The sequence below is a fragment of the Rhinatrema bivittatum genome, chromosome 1 (assembly GCF_901001135.1).
Source record: "Rhinatrema bivittatum chromosome 1, aRhiBiv1.1, whole genome shotgun sequence".
Lineage (NCBI taxonomy): Eukaryota > Metazoa > Chordata > Amphibia > Gymnophiona > Rhinatrematidae > Rhinatrema > Rhinatrema bivittatum.
The window spans coordinates 549,470,112-549,492,578 of NC_042615.1; the positions used below are offsets into that span (position 1 = coordinate 549,470,112).

Below are 22,467 nucleotides of genomic sequence, written 5' to 3' on the forward strand. Positions count from 1 at the left end.
TATCTTCAAAAATATCCAGTTCAGTAGGAGGTTATCCTGCCACACAAGGCCAGATAACTTTAGACCTGCTCTGGCTGATTTACTAAGCATTTTTCCAATAGACACACAGTGGGAGATTATCCTTAGTAAATCATGCACTTAGCAGTTTACATTTGAAACTTGGCTAAGCTAGTTGGATAACTTTGACATGTCCTGGAACACGCCCTGGAAAGCCTTTTTTTTTTTTTCCTTGGCATTCAGACAGGATAATTTACACCAGTAGGTTATGCACCTCTAGAAGGAGACCCTTATGCTGCTTGAATTCAACTCTACACTTTCTGATAATCTTGATGCTATGAGATAAATTTCATACATATATTTATTTATTTATTTATTTATTTATTTAACAGTTTTATATACCGAAGTTCTGGTAACAAAGTTACTAATTACTTCGGTTTACATTACAACAATAGATTGACAGTATAAAGAATAATGTCTTACAATGAACAAGGTAAATAGAACTTGGAAAAAATAAATAATAATAACTTAATAAGGGGAAGGAGAGTAATTATATACAAAGTGGTGGACCGTCCTGGAGATCAAAGCTTAGATATTGAGTTTAAGTTTAAGAGAATGCTTGGTTGAACAACCAGGTCTTTAGTCTTTTTTTAAAGGTGGGAGTTGATTGTTCAATTCTAAGGTCTGGTGGGAGTGAGTTCCAAAGATTAGGACCAGCAGTGGAAATAGCTCTTTTGCTAAGTGAAGTCTTGAGAGGATGGGCTCTTAGCGTGCCTTTCTGAGCTTGTCTAGTCGGACGAGAGGTGGAGCGAAGCTGTAAAGGGATGGTGAGGTCCATTGGAGTGGAGTTATAGATGGCTTTGTGGATTATTGATAGGGATTTATAGAGGATTCTGTGTTTGATAGGGAGTCAGTGAAGGTTCTTTAAAATGGGAGTAATGTGGTCCCTTTTATTAGATTTGGTTAGGATCCTCGCAGTGGCATTTTGTAACATTTGCAGAGGTTTCAGAGTGTTTGCGGGTAAACCAAGCAGCAAAGAATTACAATAGTCTATCTTCGAGAAAATGATTGCTTGTAATACATATCTGAAGTCTTGGAAGTATAAGAGTGGTCTTAGCCTCTTTAATACTTGAAGTTTAAAGAAGCAGTCTTTTATGGTATTGTTAATGAAGCTTTTGTAGTTTAGTAGATTATCCATGGTGACCCCAAGGTTTCTGACCTGAGTGGAAAAGGCCGGAGGAGATAAGTTGTGTGCGTAGGGAGCGGAGTAGTTACCATTTGGGGTGATGAGCAGGAACTCTGATTTGTTGGAATTGAGAATCAATTTGTTGGAATCAATTTGTTGGAATTGAGAATATATGAGACATTTTACACAGCCCCTGAGGCAGCCCCATTGTGGGGGTGAAACTCTGCCTGAGTCGGGCTTCCTATTGGATGAACGAGTCTCCATAATAAAGTTTCTAAACGGACATTTCTTGGCATTCTGATCCACCATACTTGACACTTGGCTAATTTGGGCCAAGAGCCATGAAGGATAGTTTTCAGGCCTCGCACAAGGTAATGTCCTTGCTGCAGGAACTAGGTTGGATGGTGAACTTGGCCAAGAGCAATCTGCAGCCATCCCCGACACTGGAGTTTCTAGCTGTTAGTTTTTGACACACAGCAGGACAGGTCTCCCTGTAGGGGGTCCACATTTAGAACTGATGGCACAGGTGTGACTATTGACAGAAACAATATGCTCGGCGGTGTGGTCTTATCTACAGGTGCATGGGTTGATGGCAGCCACCTGTGAGAGGTGGTTCCGTGGGCAAGGGTGCATATGCGTTCTCTTCAGTGCACACTGCTTACACATTGGAATCTGCAGTCTCGGGATTACTTGATATGACTTCATTTACTGGTGGAGATCAGCATCCAATTGCAGTGGTGGTTGCAAGTGGATCATCTAATGAAGCGCATTCCCCTATGAACACCAGACTGGCTACTACGCATGATGGATGCGAGTCTTCAGGGTTGGGGGACTCACCATCAGGAGTTGATAGTGCAAGGGTGTTGAAGAACAGAGGAGTACCTCTGGAGCATCAATCGGCTGGAAGCCCGTGCCGTTTGGTTGGCATACTTGTAATTCATCGACCGCTTGCAGGGTCAAGGGGTCTGAATGTTGTTGGACAATGCGATGACAGTGGATTATATCAATTACTGGGGAGGAACAATAACCAGAAAGTTTTGCAGGAAATAACTCAACTCGTGGAATGGGCGGAAGTACATTTTTAGGAAGTCTCAGCCTCACACATTGCAGGAATAGACAATGCAGGAGTAGACAGAGTCTTGATTCAGGAGAAAGAGAATTGTATAATGAAGTATTCCTGCTCATGGTAGGCTGCTGGGACCTCCCATTCTTAGGCTTGCTGGCAACATCATCATACAATGCGAAGGTTTCTCGCTTTTTCAGTTACAGGAGAGATCTGAAGTTTTCAGGCATTGATACCCTTGTCCAGGAGTGACAGGAGGCAAGCTTCTATATGCTTTTTCCCCGTGGCCCATGTTGGGCAGAATGATTCAGCTGATTGAGACACACTGGGGTTGGTACTTTGAGTGGTGCTACATTGACCCAGGAGGCTGTGTTCTGCAGGTCTGTGGAGGATTCTTATGGACTCTTCTCCCCGATTACCAGTCCACAGGGATCTGCTACGGCAGGGGCTCATTCTTCTTGAAGATTGGACTTGATTTTTGTTTTATGGTGTGGTCCTTGAGAGGGCTCTGTAGCTGAAGCATGGGTAGTCCACTGCTGTGATTTCCACCTTGCTTCTGGCACAAAAATTATTCACTTCCTTAGCTTATGGTTGCGTTCAGCAAGGGTTTGAGCCTTTGTGTGAGGAATGAGGGGTTTATCCACATTTGGTTAAAATCCCGCTAGTTTGGATTTTTGCAGGATGGATTGTTTAAGGACTTGAAGGTACAAGTGGTTGATCTTGCCTCTTTCTGAGGTCACGTGAATGGTGAACCTTTGTCAGCCCATCGATTATGGCCCGGTTCTTGAAAGGGGTGAATCATTTTTGTCCTCCCTTATAGTTACCAGTTCCTTTGTGGAGTCTTAATCTGCATTTCTGGCGAGTCCTACCTTTTGACCATTGTGTAGCCTCTTCCTGAGGTTACTTACTAGAGGACAGTGTTCTATGCATAGAGTTTCCAAACTGTGAGCTCTGTCTTGTTGGGTATCTACTCTGCAAGTCACTCTGGGAATGGTCCAGATATGAACTGTTCCGTCCTTTGACCAAAGGTTGTCTCGGATTTTTACTTGAATCAATCAATTCCCTGTCAACTCTGGATAGGGAGAGAGATTTGGATGAATATCATCTGTTACGAATCTTGGGCGTCAAGCAGAATATCATTAGGTATTGGAGGTTTCTAAACCTCTCAGGAAGATGGCCTGACTGTTTATACCCCACAGTGGGAGTAAACAGGGTGAGCCAGCTTCAGGGGCTATAATAGCAAGCTGGATTAAGAAGGTTATCACTGCCGCATGTATGGAAGCTGAGCAGCTGTTGCTTAGTCAAGTTAGCGCTCATTCCTCTAGTGCTCAGGCAGTGTCATAGGCGGGATAGTTGTCTCCCATCAGCTGTGACGTGGTTTTATTTACACAACTTCCAGGCATTATTGCCTGTGTGTGCAAGCCTGGAAGGATGCAGCCTTTGTGCATGCAGTGTTGATCAGACTGTGGGCAGCCTCCTGCCCTGTTTGGGAGTATCTTTGGTACATCCCACTGGTGTGGATTAACCTGTCTGATTGATTGCTAAAAAAGGAGAAATTACTACTTACCTGATAATTTCCTTTTCTTTATTGAGGACAGATTAATCCACTTTCCCGCTCTTGGCTGCCGGATGGTGGTGCTGTCGTGAGAGCTGCGTTTTCGGGGAATTCTGGTGTCAGATCCAGTCCCTAGATTATATCTGATCTCACTGTTTTTTCTGTTAACTGATTGTTTGAATGGTTGCCTTAATGGTTATAATCATGTAATCTTTAGTTGTCCCCAGTTGGCTTTTGCAGAGAATACTGGCGGGCTGATGTCTGTGCAGGAGTATATGTACCATGACATCAGCTTTACTCCATCTCTATCTGCTGGTAGAGATACATATAACCCACTGGTGTGGCTTAACCTGTTCTCATTAATGAAAAGGAATTTATCAGATAACGTGGGTGTTTTGTGTGTGTTTATCTAAATGGCTTTCAATATTGACCTCTTAGTAGTAGTAGTTTTATGGAGTGTCCCCTAGTCCTAGTACTATTTGAAAGAGTACATAACTGTTGCCTATTTACTTATGACACACCACATACAATTTTATAGTCTTTCATTCTTCTGAACCTTTGTTTTGAATGTTGTCATAAATTACATCAGACACACAGGGATCCAGTTCAGCTTTTCCATTTCTCTGATGGCAATCAGTTCATTCATCACTCAGTTGGGTGAGGTCACCCAGACAGTGCTGGGCCATTCTCTTCTAGAACTTTTCAAGAGATTCTTCAGTCCCTATGGGCATGCATACAGTTCCCTTGCAGTCATGCACTCGTAGTGTGCCTCCGTCTTCTTTTTTTGTTTTTAGACATGAGTTTTTATTTTGGCGCACCCTGCTCAGAAAGTCACCTATTTTTGATTTGTCTATTTTGCATTCCTTAGTGCTTTTTTCTTTATTCTTCTAATTTCTAGTTAGCTTTCCAATTGTTAAAGTTGTATTTTCTTTGTCCCTGTGTCAAATGTGTCTCTTCATGGTATCCAGTAAAGCTTTTTCTCAGAAGTCAAGCAGAATGGCAGTGACATCTGATGGAACCTGGCATAGAAATTAGACTTCAAAGTTTCCAGAAGTGTGACTGTTTCTCACTGAATATGCCCATGCATGCTAAGATACCACGTGTCCATGTGGGAGTCTCTTCAGTCTCTCTCTTTCTGTGGAGCCTCTGGTTGCGGTTTTGCCTTATTCTCCTGTTTTTTATGCTTATGCTGCAGTGTTTTGAAGCAGGATCATTCATTGCAGGCCCTGCGGTATTGTATTTTCTTCTAACTTGGTAATTTCCTTAGGATTTTCATGAAGTGCTTTTAAAGTTTCCATTTTTGTTTTGATGCTAGGTCGGTGTTGTATTGGTACCTGGAAGGGTGCCACAGAAATGATGTGCAAAATCACCTGGGTGTTGGTGTAACTACGGTTTTCCCCAACTAACCGAAATCTCACTTGTCTATCACCTCAAGTGGAGTTTATTGTCTATCACTTGATACCTGCAATTGAAAGAATTAAAATGAGTCAGCAGATAGCATGAGACACTTTGAGGATGTTGGGCCTTATGGTGTCCACCATACATATCACTCCCTTGGCACATCTCAACATGAGGAGAGCCCAATAGACCTTAGATTTCAGTGGCTAGGGCTATACAGGATCCACAAGACAGCATCCATATTATACATTGCTCAGGGACTCTGACCTGATAGCAGGACAATTCCATTCTGACCAGGGATGTTCCCTTTCAAATGTTTCTTTTCCAAATTGCCTTTACCATGGATGCATCCAGCCTGGAATGGGTAGCTCATGTGAGGGGCTCTGCACCCAGAGTCTTTGGTCTGCTCAGGAAATAAATCATCAGGTATACTTCCTGGAAGGCAGGACAATTTGATATGAGCTAAGGTAAGGGCTTTCAAAGATGAGCCAATAAAGTGGTCCTAGATCAAATGGACATTCAGATTGTGATGTATTTTATCAGCAAGCAGGTAGTCTCAGAATTGTGCCTTCTGTGTCAGGAGACTGTCCAGCTGTGGGGCTGGGCTATCTCTCAGGAGATGGTTCTCAGATCCATGTACTTGATAGGTGTGGAGAACTGAATTGTGAACCCACATGAGTGGGTCACTAGACTACGGAGTAGCAAGAAACATTTCTGCCTGTGGGGGACCCCACTGGTGAATCTGTTTGCATCTCCACTAAACAGGCTCAAATCTTATGTTCTATAAAAAGGGCATAGGGCAAACTAGCCTCGGATGCCTTCGTCTTTCATTGAGGTACAGGGCGTCTGTACTTCTAGCCTCTGATATCAATAGTGTCAAAGCTGAAAGAAAACTGGGGGACTATGATCCTTACAGCCCCCTTTTGGCTGAGACACATTTGATTCCCACTCCTCAAGGAGATGTCCACCAGGGAACCAATCAGGCTGGTTACTTTCCCAGATCTCATCACTCAGGATCAAGGCCGGTTGCACCATCCCAACATAAAGTCCCTAGCTCTCATAGTCTGGATGTTGATGGGTTGATCTTGCAACCCTTGATCTATCTGATGTGTCTCGAGTTCTGTTAGCTTCAAGAAAGGATTCCACTTGGAAATCCTTAGGGTTTAAATGGAAGAAGTTTGCCCTGTGGTGTGAGCAGAAGGCCCTAGATCTTGTCTCCTGCGCTACACAAACACTGCTTGAATATGTTTATATCTGTCTAGTCCCAAAACCAGTACAATAAGGGTTCACCTTTGTGCAGTTGGTGCTTATCACCAGCATATAGAAGAAAAAACCTATCTCTGTATAGCCTTTAGTTGTCTGATTCATGTGGGGTCTGCTTCATTTGAAGCTTCCCATCAGGCCTCCCACTTTTTGTCTTGAGGCCTCAAATTGTGCTGACCCAACTGATGAAAGTTCCCTTTGAGCCTTTGCACTCCTGTGACCTAAAGAACTTGAACTGGAAGATTGTATTTTTGGTGGCAGTCACTTCAGCGTGCATGGTTATTGAGCTTCAGGCTCTAATAACTTATCCACCTTATACCAGGCTTCATGCTATGCACCCATCCTAAGTTCCTGCATAAGGTGGTGTCAGAATTCCATCTTAACCAATCAGTCTTCTTTTTTCCCCAGGTCACATGTCCACCAAGGTGAACAAGCACTGCATATTTTGGACTGTTAGCCTCGATCTTCTACTTTAAGTAGAGTGAAGCCCATTAGAAAGCCCACCTAGCTTTTTGTGGGTTTTTTTTATATACCAAAAAAAATGGGAATAGCCATATTCAAACAGACTGTATCTCATTGGCTAGCAGATTGTATCTCCTGTTATACCCAGGCGGACCTAAATCTGGTGGGCCATGGCAGCATCGGTGTTATCACCTGCGATCAGCCCCTATGGAGGGAGTCTCCAAGACTACAATGTGGCATTCTGGCTACACAGTCACATCTCACAAATGTTTGGATAGAAAAGGCTGATGCGACAATAATATTGCCTAGTCTGCCCTGCGGAATTTGAGGTGTAGAAACCAAGTCTAGTCCCTCTTAGACCCTGTTTTTTGTTCCAGACTGCCCCTCATAGGATAAGTATAAAATGGAAAAAAAGGCTTGTTGCCAACAAAAATATTGTTGTGTCCCTTAGAGAAAGCAGAGTTACTTAACTGTGTGTTCTCCTCGCAAAAACCTCCTGCCTCCCCTTGGAGTTGGCTTCAGTTTAAGTTGCTACATGGTATTTTAGCATGTACAGTCAAAGTTATAGAAACTTGGAAGTCAAATTTCCGTGCCTGGCTCCATCAAATGATGTCACCCATGTGTGACTGCCATCCTGCTTGACCTCGGAGAAAAAGCTATACTGGATATCATGAAGAGACATATTCTGCTGTCCTTAGAGTACACCTGTTACAGTAAGCAACTCTTTGTTTTTTTATTTCATGTATATTTGCGTGCTCACTTGATATCTTCTATTCCTTTTTGTTTCTAGATGTTCACTGAAACAGTTAAGGAACTGTTTAAATGTATTTTTTTTATAATTAAATGTTTATTAGACAGAACTATTGAATAGTCAGCAAGTACAAAATAAGTGACCATATATCAAGCTGAGAACATAGCGATCTCAAATAAAGTTGTACTGCCAAACCTTCGCAAAGTGTGATTTGTTATGTGATTTTTTTTTTACCCAGCTTACCGCCCCCTCCCTATGCAGTAAAATTTCACAGGTATTCTTAGATTGTTGTGGTACATGTGCTAAAGATTTATGAAATTCCTGAAATGTTCAACTTCAGTGGTTTTGTAAACTCTTTATATTTAAATGTCAGAAAATGTAGAGGAGAATATCTATTTGGAAATTAAAACTGATTCTTGTTTGTATTTTGTTTATTTAGTTTGAAGCCATGAAACTTTCTGTACAGCTTATAAGCATGTCTATATCATTAAGAGAAGACAAGAGTAAACCAGAGCTGATGAACTTTGCAGTAATCGATTTGAGCACAATGTTAACACAGCGACCAGGAGCACAAGCAATAAAGTAAGTTTTAATCTATAAGTCATAATATCCTTCATATATTCTTTTTAAATAGAAATAATGACCATGTAGGGAGTATAACTGCCAACTTTGCAAAGCAACATGCTTTAGTTAGCAATTTTGAAAGAGACAGAAAAATTGAATTATAACAAGCTTGAAACTTGAGGAGTAGCACCAATTGTTGAGGCTTCAAACTCTGTTATACAGTTTGTACACTCATCTTTTATAATATTCATGCATTTAGTCATGCATGATAAAAGTTCACACATTTATTCACTCTTCATGTTTTGCCTCATATGACTTACAATAGGGATTCAGATTTGGAGACTGTAAGCGGAGAGGTGAAGCTTAAGGTACTTTATTCTACATTGGGGCATACGTTTTCAGTAGGAGTTATTGTATTATGGAGAAGGTGAGAGGATGGATGGGGAGGTAGGAATTATATTTCAGGGAAGCGCAGGTGCGAAGCATATGGTACGAGAAGAGAGCAGACTGTGTAAGAGAGGCTACGATGCGGGGGAACACCCCCCCCCCCCCGATGTATATGAAATAGACCGAATGGTCTATTTAATCTAATCTAATCTAATCTTAGCTCTCGTGGATGTTTGTCCAAACTGAAGCAAGAATCAGTAATTTAAATGGAGGAGGTGAAAGATCTGAATTGCCCTGGATCCTTTCTGTGTATATTTGGAAACTTGATACAAGATATAAAATGTATAAGAATAAAAATCATATTGCATATTTACTGTTTGATGACAGGAAAATTATATTGCGAAACTAGAATGCTGCTTCTCCCCAGTGGTCAGATAGATGACAGAGCAATACCATTTTAAATTATGCCTTATACTGGCAGCTTATAGAAATAGGTTCAGGGCCCATAAACATGTAAGGAATGAGATTGATCTTTAAGAGTAAATGCAGGATGTCCAGGAGAGGGCTTAACTTTAGAAATAGTTTATTCTACTTTTTTTTTCAGATGGATTAAGGAGAATTTGTGTATTCATTCCATCCCTCTTTTTTTTGTTAAGAGCTTACTTTATAAAAATACCAGTAAACTATTTTTGTGCTCTGACTTTTACATGGAGTAGTTTTCATAAACATTTGGCAAATCATGTTTGTACTTTCTGCCCTTTTGGTTGAAAAATTTATATTAATGATAAAAATAGTGGAGGTATATGCAGGTAAAGATTGTGATGGCTTGGTAAGAACAGATCTGGCATTCATAGTTATATTAGCATAACTGTAAATTTCACTAAGTTAAAAGACTTGAAAGTTTCTTCTGTTGGATTTGTTTTATATTTTAAACAGGATGTTAATTTCTTTATTGTAGACTAGAAGTGAAAATAAGCACATTTGAGATAAAAGGTATGCAGCAGGAAAAATCAGTCCCCTGTCTCTTATCATCTCGAAATGTCATGTTGGAAGAAAATGAATCACTCTTGAGCATTATGTTTGAGACCAATCCCTTGGATGAGAGTGCCGACCAGAGGCTTAGAGTAGAATCGCAGCCTTTGGAAATCATTTATGATGCTGTAAGTAGGAAACCTTTCAACTATTAATTTTTTTTTCATGATCATTTTCACATGATTAATACAGACCAGATATTCATGTATTCCCATGTCCATTATAATTTTGTGTTAACAGAAAACCATTAATAGTTTAGCGGATTTTTTCCGTCCTCCTCAAGATGTGCATCTGGAGCAGTTGACATCAGCCACTTTGATGAAGCTTGAAGAATTCCGTGAGAAGACATCCACAGGTGAAAGTTAAAAAGCAGTCTGTGATGTGCAGTGTCTAGTCAGGATTAGTGCTGAGCTTTAAAAGACATGTAACAGAACGTTTGCTTATGGTGGAGTAATAGGTGCTTTTGTTACATGTGAAATTAACATAGCTACTAAAGCAAACATTGTTGAGAACAAAATAAAGAGATTTTATAGTAAACATTTAAATGGTAATTGCTTTCTGAAAAAGAAAGCAAGGTGTTTCACCACTGAAGAAATGTAGTGAAATTACTGATGACTAATTAAAAAGTCATTTTATTACAGACCGCATATGGTTAAAATCCTTAGCCCAAATTTTCAAAGTGGACTACTTTAAAAATGTACTGGTTGTCCTGATATGCACGTAAACATATGGACAGAAAGTTACACCTGCTCTGGAGCATACTTTCGAAAATGTGGCCTTAGGTGCCTTCCCCACCCCCTGCTAGTGCAAGTAAAAAGTATGTATAAAATGGATTTCACGTACTTTTACATGCACAATCTCAAAACTGATCTCTGAAGCACCAGTTAAATGCATACAACTAGGGGGGGTTGCACGTCGTTTTGAAAATCAAGCCTGAAAGAAAGTTATGAAATAAGATTTGATGGAAAATGTTTGGCAGTTGACTAGGGAAAAGGAAATGAGCTGTGCTAAAACTAGAATAACTAGCAAGATGCATTTTCTGGGTATTGTCATTTAATTAGTCATTTGGAGTTCATCTGTTCAAGCAGCATTTATAAACTTTAGAATACATGTGCATAAACTGAAAAATAACAGGGATTTTAAAAGGTACCTCACTCAGCTTTTATAAATTGCTTTCCTAAGCAACCAATATCTAGTGTTAATCATAGCGTTAAATATGCCTTTTGTTGCTTGTTTTTTTTATCTCTGAGTTATGTGCATTTTTGAAGTCTAAATACCAACCCATGGGGACTAACCTTTACATGAACTTTATCATGCAGTTTTATAGATTGAAGGGAAAGTTTCATACTGTAATTGAAGGATTTAGAATAAAATAATTTGAATCCCACAATGTGATCTTCTAGTTCTTATTATATTTATTTATTAAATTGCACTTATAGACTGCTACTCCAACAGATTCTCACAGCAGTGTACAACAAAGTTTTGTTATATAAAAAAAATTACAATGGGCCGTTTTTCTCAGTTATGTTTATAGGTTGTGCTAGACTACTGTGATAGCATTATAATACTTTCTTCTTTTCCATGTCAAACTGAAATTGTGGGAGTTAAATAGAAAAAATGACACAGTTGAGAAAAAGATTTGACTTAATTTACCATTGTTCTTTTAGAATATGGCATGTATTTGTAACTTTTTTCAATCATAGATACAGATGACACATTAATCAGCATATTTCTGGATGGTCAAAACAGGACTGTTGTCAGGATATAAAATGGTTTTGATCATTTGTTGCTCAATTTTGTTCACCTTAGTTTATTGCTTCTTTTATTTATATATAGTCTTCTCTGCCTTTGAATTCCTTCCCATCTATGTTGCTGTAGAGTGACAAGTTTGCATTGTGTTTAGCTGCAGATATTTTTAAGCTTTGCAGCTTTTTTCTGCTCTTTTGGGCTTCAAGGTTATATGGAGCCTGCCCTATCTGAAGGCACAGCACCATAAGCCTTCATTCACAGCTACATGTTCCGCTTATCCTCCTACCCCCACAGTTTTATTCACCCTTCTGATCATCCCAACCTTTATGGGAACAGTCACGCCACAATATGGTTATGTGTGTGCTCTTGAGCCAGTCAGGAGTTGTCACTCTTGATTATTGGACTCCCTCTTGGGGCTGTGAACACCATTACAGAAGTGTCTCGAATCTCTGGTTCAAGGAAGAGGAGCCTAGGGTCTGGGAATTGAACTTGGGTTCTCCACATATCATTTAGCACTATCAGTGGGCCATCAGATTGGACCCTTTGCAATTGTTTTCAAATGTATAACGGAAGAATACAGAGAAAGAAGTGGTGATACTGTTAGGAAGCGCTAGGAGAGCGGTTCCACTTTCCAGGGGATTGTGTGTTCTTGGACCACGGCTCAACCCCAGAGGAACTCCAAAGAGGTGCCAAGGCAGGCGATGCATGCCTGAGCATGGGCTGGACAGGAGCAAGCTGGACTGAAGACAGACAATGGCATCTAGAGCAGGAGCAAGGCTGGACTGAAGACAAGGATGACTGAAGACACTGACCCTCCACTGGACCTGCACGCTCCGGGAAGACCAACAATGCAGTGGTGGTCTTTGAACAGTCCTCCGACCATTCCAAGCCCTTTCGGGCCTGCCGCTGGGTAACTGCAAGAAGTGGCAGGCCGGACGGAGGCCAGGGGCAAACGAAGGCCTTGGAACATGGAAGGCTCAGACGAAGACTCAGCAGCGAGGTGCTGAAGACGAAGATTCAGGATCAAGAGCTGGGTTGAGACTGCAACGCAGCGCCCTACACAGGCTGGACGGAGGCCAGGGGCAAACGAAGGCCTTGGAACATGGAAGGCTCAGACGAAGACTCAGCAGCGAGGTGCTGAAGACGAAGATTCAGGATCAAGAGCTGGGTTGAGACTGCAACGCAGCACCCTACACAGGCTGGACGGAGGCCAGGGGCAAACGAAGGCCTTGGAACATGGAAGGCTCAGACGAAGACACTTGGACGAAGATTCAGGAGCGAGGTGCCGAAGATGAAGATTCAGGAGCAAGAGCTAGGTTGAGACTGAGATGCAGCTCGCCCTACACAGCCCTCCCGCGGGGCGGTTCTCGCGGACCATGCTGGAACCGAAGCAGATTCTAGACGAGATCGTGGAGTAAAAGAAAGGAACATGTCCCAGAAACCGTAGAGGCCTGAACCGGGACGCACCCTACACAGCTGCCAGTGGCTGGTCACGGACCACGCTGGATGGTACAGGTTCTGGCAGAGTCTTTGGCATGGACGGAGCAGGCGCAAGGAACTACGTAGACCAGGGACAAGGCTTCAGGCGGAAGTCTCCCAGAGGCTTGTGCTGCGAAAGTGAAGAAGGCATTGTACCAAGAGGCGCCCTACTCAGCTCACCTGTGGGGCTGGTTGCTGACCACGACATGGCATGCCAGGAAAGGTGGCAACTAGGAACCAGGGTTTCAGGACATCAGGACGGATAATGGACATCAGGAACAGAAGGCAGACATCTGGACTGGACCACGGACTACAGGGACTGGATCACGGACATCAGGACAAGCCAAGGAGCTCCAACGAAGAACACAGGACCTTGAAGAAGCGATGGAACAACAAGGACTCCTGGAGCGAAGGACAGGAACATCCAGGAGTGTCTAACTCCTTGCAAAGGTAAAGCTGGACTGACACAGGGTCCCTTTTATAGGGCTGAAGCAAGGCAAGGCGATGACATCACTGAAGAGGGCCACGGGACCTTTTCCCGCTGCTGGCCCTTTTAAATGAAGGAGAGGCGAGTGCCTGCGCCTAGGAGAAGGCAGGAGGAGAGCAGACATGGTGGCATCCCTGCCATGTAGAGGGACCAGGAAGAGCAGCTCCCTGCCGCGAAGATGGAAGGCAGGCTGCAGGCACCGGCAAGGACTGCTCCAGGCGCATAGGGGAGAGCAGGAGCAGCAGCGGTGGTCCAGACCGCGTGGGAAGGGTCCCGGCGGTTCAGCCCTGCCGCGCAGGGCAGGAGGCAGCCGGGGAGGAGCCCGGACACAATGCATGACTGCAGCGGAGGAAGCAGCGCCAGCAGCCCGTCTGGCAGCGGCAGGTAGGGGGCCTGCCCGCGCTTGCCTCGGGCAGGTTCACAATAGATACTGCTTATCTAGAGAATAGCAATTTGCAGAGAATGAAAAAAGGTATGACAAATTAATTACATAAAAGAAGAAAAAGGATTGTGGGGGAAATGTGAAAAATTACTTACATAAAATGTTGAACATCATGACTTGTGTGTGTATACAGTTCAGCTAACATTTATCTATTTACATGTTTTCTTACTATTTTGCATGAAAACAGGGTTTTCTATAATCAGTTTATCCTAGTTCAGAATTGTTTTTTGTGACATTTGTTGTAAGAATCATTGTAAAATCATAGAGGGTAATTTTTTTAATAAGCAGCAGGATTAGATTGGGAGAATACATATGTTTTTAGGAAGCTTGGTAAAAGTAATGAGAGAAATGCAAAAAAAAATAAATAATAATAATATATATATTAATTACATGGGATTACATGAAGTTATGTGAGAGATAAGACATGAGTTTGTCTCTCCCTTCCTAATCTAACATTGGTCTATTTTCAAGCTTAATCTAATTTCTTGACCAATCCGAGGTGCTAGTCCTACTTTCTGCAGGGTTTTTTTTTTCCCTCTTCACTTGCATGATGTCTACTAAATGTGCCCAAAAGGACAAGCCCAAGCTGGCTGAAGGTAAAATGGACACCAGACCAGAGGAAGGCCCCAACACCTGCTGCACTAGACTCCCAAGTTGATGTCGCAGTCATGGAAGTGGTGATCTTGGAGAGCAAGGTGGATTCTATTTTTCAGAAATTACAGCAACTTACTTCACAATTCAGTGACTTTAAAACACAGTTCCAAGAGATGGATGGGAGATTTCAAATGTTGAAGATCAGGTCTCTAGCCTGAAAGTGGATCACGCTGAGGAACAAAAATTGCAAAGCATTGACAGTGGAGCCAAGATGGCCGCTTGCATGCAGCATTGACTCAGAGCTCCCCAGATAATTTCTTCTAACGCTGATTTCCAGATTAAATATGCCTCCAAAGAGAAAGGGGAAATTGAGGACTTACCCCTCCAGCTTCTCAGTACCCCCGGGACAAAAAACCATTGAGTGCGCTCGCGTCCATCAAAAGCGGGAGGGGCCGTGCCCCGCTGACGAAACAGACAAGGAAGCAGCCGCTTCGTCTGGGGAACTATCTTTGAGGCCCCCCATGCCTAGGATACCACAAGCGACGCTGTTCAGCCAGCTGGTGAAAGCTGTGATGGAGATATCCAGAGCAACTTGCTCAGGAGAGCCCGTGGAGGGCACAGAAACTGGTGGTTTGGACGGAGAGAGATACAACTTACAAGGAGGGGAGACAGCTGTAATGTCGGTGGACATTTTGCAGCCTGAAGAAGCCAGCAATGGTAAAGCTGTTTTGATTCCCACTTCAAATGTTTCCTTGCTATTAACGCCGACTATGGAACAACATGGTGAGCTAATCCCTCCAAGTAAACCCACGGTGGTAACAATGGACTCCCTATGGGAATTGATGGCTCAGCAAAATTTAGCCCTCCAAGGCTGTATGAATCAGATTTCTCAAATTTCTTCTAAACTGGAAATGGTGACTCAGAATCATGATAAAAGAATCAAGGAGCAGTCAGATAAAAAACAATTATTTGAAACTCAGATGAAAGAGATGCAGAGAGAGTACAAGCGGTTACAATACAGGATTGTATTGCTTTAAATAGAAAAACAGAGTTGCTGGAAAACAGGCTTAGAAGGCTTAATTTAAGGCTGTTAAACTTCCCCAAAATATTGGGGGAGCAACCAAGACTAACTCTGCGCAGATATCTGAATGAAATATTAAAGATTCCTTTTGAAAGTATTCCAGCATTTAATAAGGTCTATTTCTTGCCGTTCAATCGGATGAGAGAAGGGATGAGACAGAATCAAATGGACCTGGAAAATCTAACTGACTTTTTAGAGTCATCTGCAGTAGAGATCATCGAGAGAGCTACTTTATTGATTTCTTTTATCTATGAACAAGATATGAGTGTGATAATGAAGAATTATTTCCAGAATATGGGGGAAAAAGTTATGGGCCAATTTGTTCAGATCTTTCCCGATCTGGCAAGAAGCACACAAAGGAGAAAGGGTTTCCTGACATTTCGAAAGGAGACTAGAGAGATGGGGGCTACATACCAACTTAGATACCCATGTAAATGTATTATTAAATATGGTAGTAATACATATGTATTTACGACTCCTGAACAACTGAAATTGTGGCTCAATTCCCATAAAAGGGCGATGGTAACATCTTCGCCTGTTGACGGTCCAATAACCTAGGTAAAATAAAATGGTGTTTTGTAGCAAGTTAAGGGCGGTTTTCTTATGTCTATTCCTGTAAAATATAAAGGGAAATCGTAGCTTCCTTAGTTTCCAAGTACCCACCCCTCCAGTTATATAGGGGACTACAGAAATAAGTATTTTTTCTTTGAATTTTATTTTGATTGGATTAAAAATGGTTGTTTTCTTTTTCTTTTCTGTACATGGATGGATATGCTTTGTAATTATTGAAAAATTGCAATAAATAAAAAATTAAAAAAAAAAGTTGCAAAGATAGATGATTTATTGAACCGCTCCCATTGCATAAACTTGAGATTCATTGACTTCCCTGAGTACTTGCTGGAGATCTCTCTTCGCAGTGTACTGAAGAAGTGGTTGGTGTCAGCAGTACTTGACATCTTTGAGCAATGTGGGCCACTATGTCTCAAGAAGGCACGTAGGCTGGGGCATCGGCTGAGAATTCCTCTAAACCTCGAGTTGGGTTCACTAAGGTCTTGAATTTTGTTAACAAGATAGAAATACTTTAGACATACAAGAAATCTTCGGACCTATGTTATGAGGGCTATAAAATCCTCATTTTTCAAGATACTCAGCAGAGGTGTTAGTTAAAAGTAAGGTGTTTGTACTGCTATGCACTCAACTATTTAAGAAAAAGATTCCTCTTACCCTGCTGTACCCGGCAAATCTTTGAGCTTTACATCCGGGAAGGCTTATTATCTTTGAGACCCATAGATGCTGCCATGACCTTTTTTCAGTCTTTGGATGTCTGAACATTGTTACAGGAAATTCTCAGTTTCTTTTAATTCTTTTGTGATGGCATTGTGTTAGAACATCACAGAAGTGGTTAGGTGATCTTTAGAGCTTTTGATGTTTTCTTTGTTATACAATTGACTTTATTTGAATTTCATAACTTTTTTACTTTATTTTGTTTTTGCCAGTCATTTTCCATTGCTCTGTTTTTTCAATTTTAAAATTCAGCTTGAGACTCATGGAACTACCAATGTCAGTTTCTAAGCTGTTGCTTGTTTGTTGCTTCACTTTTTCTTTTTCAAAACAATATCTTTCTGACTCTGTGTATACTGACTTCAATTTTGCTGGATGTATTACACCTTTTAGATGGAAGCTTTTTCTTTGGTGAGCATGGGTATAGACTTATTTTATTTTCAGTGGTGAAAAAAACCTCTTTGGATTGCCTACCTTAGTCCTCTCTCCAGGAACCGTAGCATCCAATTGCTTTATGCATGTACATTCTGTATTTTACTAAGTTTTTTTTTCTCTGAACTATTATTTTTTTAACCTTTTTAGGGAAGTTGTACCCCTATCGCTTTGTTTTACTAGTCTGAGGACAATTATAGGTCAGGTAAAGTGTAATTCCAATGACCAAGGAATTTTTGTATTTTTCCTACTCATATATTGCTGTCTTTTATTATTCTACCTCTCTTGATGTTTATACTTAATTATTCACATGATATTGATCATGGCTATCAGTTTCTTCTTGTCCAACTTTTATTTTGATTCTGCTTTTACCACTGTAGTTTTACTTTTTCTTGAATATATATCACATTTCCTGTTTGGATTTTTTTTTTTCAGATTTGAGATGTCCTCTCTATTAGTCTTTTTGCATCTAAATGTTGCTGACAGTATTGGGGGGACAGGTCCTGTTAGCATGGAAACACAGAAGGCTACTCTGTGTGGTAGCAAGAAAAGCAGAGTTTTTGGGGGAGGGGAAGAGAATTTGCACTGTTTGGTCATTTTGTGTGATTTTATTCTTTCCCCGAGGATAAGCAGGATGGAAGTCCTCACACTTGGGTGACATCATATGGAGCTCCGACCAGAACTTTAATCTTATAGATTCTAGAGCTTTCAAACATGCAGTACTGAGCATGTGCAGCTGTAGTTATCACCCTGCCCCCTAGGCAGAGTCCCTCAGTCTCTCTCCTTTTTTTCCCCCCCCCCCCCCGCGAAGCCATGTGGTCGCGAGAGCCATGTGATCAGTATTCAGCTTTGCTCTCTCCTCATCAATTTTGTTGTTTTTTTTTGGAGCTGCAGCTGTTTCTCTTTTTCTTATGGTGTTTTTTTTTTTCAGCTTTCTGCCAGCCGCATGGCAGGTCTTAGTCGTTGTGCAGCATGGCAGAGTCTAATTCTATTCCTTAATAAATACTGCATCTGCAGTTTAGTTTCTGTGTCCTTGCCTTGCTCTGTCTGTTTTTGTGCCTTTGTCTGGTGCTGACAAGGACTGACAGAATGCAGTCTATGTGCGATGCATGTAGGCCGTTGAGCCTGGGACTCGCCTAAATTCTACCCGAGCAAGAATTCCATGTCGTTTCACCTATTGATCAATATCGATGGAGGCGTGCACAGTGAAGAGGTCGAAGACTGCACCATTCCTGTGGGGGAGGAAAGCTATTCCTCACCACATTCTAAGGAGCTAGTTGCCACATTCTAAGGAGCTAGTTGCCACATTCTAAGGAGCTAGTTGCCACATTCTAAGGAGCTAGTTGCCACATTCTAAGGAGCTAGTAACCCTGGATGATGTAGCCTCGCCTCCTGTTTGCCAGTGATGACAATGCAGTCTCCTTGGGAGAGAGGGTGAGCAGGAGCCTGGGCAAGCAGCACTGCTGTTGCTGCACCTTTGGTACCATGTCTGATAACGGTTGCCCATGCATGCCCGTGCCAGCACACCGATGGCCTGATGCATTGTCAGGACTGTGTTTATTTGTTTAAATTTTTTATATACCAGCATTTGTATGTACATCATGTCTGTTTACATGGAACTGTAATAACAAGGAAAGAGAAATGCATGAACTGTAATAACAAGGCGGGGAGGAGTACATGAAACTAAGGAGTAATAACTAATACAGGATTAACAGCAATTCAAAAGAAAGGGAATAAAATATATTAACGATATGTACAGTAACACAACTAGGAGGTTGTTAGCAACGGTAGCATCAAGAACGGCATGGGCAGTTCCAAGGATGTGATTGGGGGGGGGGTTGAATGCATAGGGAGAAAGGAGGGCAGGGAAAGAGCTAAATGTGCGGAGGGGCTGCGGGTGGGGGGAGTAGATTCTTAGTAGTTAAAGGAAGTGGGGGGGGGGGAGGGGTAACGGCAAAGAGGTGGGATTAGGCAAATGCTTGTTTGAAAAGCCAGTTTTGTTGCGGTAGTGAGTTGAGGTGGACCCTTGGGCCGGCCTGATGGAACACTGGAGGTTCCGTCGTGGACAGGCCGGGAGGCGGAACCAAGCTGAAGCACTGAAGACCACTTCACCCTGGAAGTCCTAGATCCCCCCCAGGAGGAGCCCGTAGGGATCTGGACCGCTGGGACTTAGGAGATCACGGAAGATGAAGGGAAGCAGGGAAGGTTTCACCCTGGAAGTCGTGGATCCCCCCAGGAGGAGCCCGTAGGGATCTGGACCACTGGAATTTAGGAGACAGCGAGAGATGAGACGAGAAGGAAGTCAGAGGGTCGAGGCAGGCAGGGCAGGTCAGAAGCGAGCAGAAGTCAAGAACCAGGAAGTCACTGAAGCGAGGAACAGCTGGAGCTGAAGCCGGGGCAGGAGCACAGGGAGGACCCGAGGTCAAGGCAGGAACAGCGAGGTCAGCAGGAACAGAAGGCAACTAGACACTCCGAAGAGGAACCTCGTTGCAAGGTGTTATTTGGGAGTCAGACGCTGGCTTAAGTAGTGTGCCGGAGTCTGACATCATTCAGGGAGCGGTCCAGCACTTCCGGGTGCTAGACCTTTAAATGCTCTGCCCTCGCGCGTGCATAGCAGCGTGGGGGCGGAGCCAGTGTCGGGCCTCGGCGGTGTCTCCCTCGTGGAGACGCCGCAGCCATGCGACCTAGTAGGCCTGAAGCGCGGCGATTTCGGCCGCGGACTGGAGCGGGGGTAAGTGGGCACAGACCCGATCGCGAGGGAGGCGATCGGGGCCACAACAGGTTTTTAGTGTTTTTTTTTTTTTTAATTTTTGGGTGCACTGTTCTTGCCGCAGATCAGGAGGCATGGAGTTCCAGATTGAGGGGGCCTGCAATAGAAAGTGCACGTTCTTTCGTGGTAGTAAGATGGATGAGCTTAGGGGAGGGTGTGCGTAGGGTACCTTTGTAGGAGTACCTGGTTGGTCTGTTATTGGTGTGAAATTGTATGGAGTCATTTATCCAGAGCATGCTCTGTTTATGTAGGGTTTTATGGAAGATAGAGAGCGTCTTGTAGATGATATGGTGGATATAAGGAGCCAGTGGAGATCTCTGAGAATGGGGGTGATATGATCTGTTTTGCAGGTATTTGTGAGGATTCTAGCAGCGGAGGTTTGTAGCATTTCGAGGGGTTTGATAGCGGCTTTGGGGAGGCCTAGGAGTAGGGAATTGCAGTAGTCTATTTTGGAGAATATTGTGGCTTGGAGGACCGTGCGGAAGTTATTGAGGTGGAGAAGTGGCCTTAGTTTCTTCAGAGTGTTTAATTTGAAATAGCATTCTTTCATAGTCAAGGTAATGAATTTTTTTTAGGTTTAGGTGATTGATTATTATGATGCCTAGGTCTCGTACATGCTGCGAGAGGGTTATCGCGTGGGGCTGGGGGTTTATGGAGCTGTAAGGGGATGAGATGATAATAAGTTCAGTTTTGGAGGTGTTAAGTGCCAGGTTAAAGTTAGTGAGGAGACTGTTGATTGAAGATAGTCTTTTCCCAAGTTTTGACGGCATTGTGTAAGGAGTCAGTGATGGGGATAAAGATTTGGACGTTGTCTGCATATACATAGTGAGTGAGGCCCAGTTCTGAGAGGAGTTGGCAAAGGGGTAGCAGGTAGATTTTGAAGAGGGTAGAGGAAACAGGAGCCTTGAGGAACACCTGTGGATCGATTGATAGGTTTGGATTCACTTTTGCCTATTCTGACCTTGTAGAGTCTGTTGTGTATATACGATTCAAACCAGAGGAGGGGGGGTTCCAGAAATGCCAATTTCTGTGAGATGGGTTAATAGGATGTTGTGGTTTACTGTATCAAAGGTGGAGGATATGTCTAGCAAAGCAAGTAAGAATGAATGGCCTTTGTCTAAGCCTTTCAGTATGGAGTCTGTGAGTGAAATTAAGAGGGTCTCAGTACTGAAGAACTTTGCTGAAGCCGAATTGGGAAGGGAAGAGAATCTTATGTTTTTCAAGGTGGTCAGAAAGCTGTAGGTTAACTACTTTTTCAAGTACTTTTGCCAGGAAGGGTAGGTTTGACATGGGCCGAATGTTAGCCGGGTCAGTGGGGTCAAGTTTAGGTTTTTTGAGTAAGGGTTTGACTGAGGCTTGTTTCAAGGGAGCAGGAACATATCCAAAAGAGAGGGAGCAGTTAATGATGTCGGCAATGGGTTGTGCTATTATGCTAGGGATGGACAAGAGGGATTTGGTAGGGATGGTGTCGGAAGGGTGCAGTGCTGGTTTCATTTTCTTAAGTATAGCTTCTGTCTTGGAGGATGAGGTGGGCTCAAATCCTTTAAGGGTGACGTGAGGGATAATTGGGAGGGGTTTAGTGGGCAGGGTAGTGGGAGGAAAGCGTAGCATTAAATTAGAGATTTTGTTGTCAAAAGTGTGCGAGGTCATCACATTTTGTTGTGTGTCGTCATCGGGCATGGGGTTGGTGGAAGTTTTAGTGAGGTCAGAGACGCATGCAAAAATGCTCTAGTCCTGTGTTGGGGACTAGTACTATTATTGAGCACCATGTTAACACGTGTGATGCCTTAGAGGTGCTGGTGTGCCCTTGATGCCGTAAGGATCATAAACTGTGGGTGTCATTGAGTGCTGAGCATGCTGTTGATGGTACTCGCTAGGGGTGGGACCCCTTCTGTGCTGTAGGTGTCATTGAGCACCATGGGCTTCCGATACAATGGAGTAGCGTCGTGGTCCGGACCACGTCGGGGGCCAGAATTGCCATCGAGTGCCATTGTCACCCTCGACACAATAAAAGCTGCTCTCGAGGCCAGTGAAGTGCGGGGCCGCCCTCTAGGGCCTCTCCACACCTGAAGGGCCTCTGGGCCGCCCTCTGGGCCATCAAGGTCCATGGAAGCTATCGGGTGTGTTTGCCAGTGATGCCATTCATGGCTGCTCTCATCGATGTTGAGCATCATTGCCGCCAAGGGGTACCAGGACTGCCATCAAGTGCCTGGTTGCTCTTGAGGTTGTCAACTGCTGGGGCCTAAGGTTCTTGAGAGCCCTCGAGCGCCATGGAAGCCCTTGTCTGATAGGGGCTTTGGGTCTGGGTCGACTGCGGCACTATCGAGCAGCGGGGTTGCCATTAAAATAAGGCATGCTAGAGTGCTGAGGCATCCAGGGTGCACCATGGTCCAGTGCCCTCAAGGCTATTGGGGGTCCAGATTAGCCCCTTTGCATTGTCCAGAAGAGATATCAAGGGGTATTGAAGTATGCCATCAATGGCGTAATAGCCGGG

The 22,467-nt window shown here is 43.2% G+C and overlaps 1 protein-coding gene across 3 annotated transcripts in view; it reads left to right on the forward strand.

Moving 5' to 3' along the window:
* The window catches only part of VPS13A (vacuolar protein sorting 13 homolog A), a 745,426-nt gene that overhangs the window by 224,805 nt on the left and 498,154 nt on the right, over positions 1–22,467 (forward strand). For all 3 annotated transcript variants that reach the window (XM_029616432.1, XM_029616443.1, XM_029616452.1), the window contains exons 17-19: positions 8,115–8,257; positions 9,585–9,786; positions 9,899–10,013. In XM_029616432.1, the coding sequence (XP_029472292.1) occupies positions 8,115–8,257; positions 9,585–9,786; positions 9,899–10,013 (460 nt within the window). The remainder of the gene's footprint in view (positions 1–8,114; positions 8,258–9,584; positions 9,787–9,898; positions 10,014–22,467) is intronic.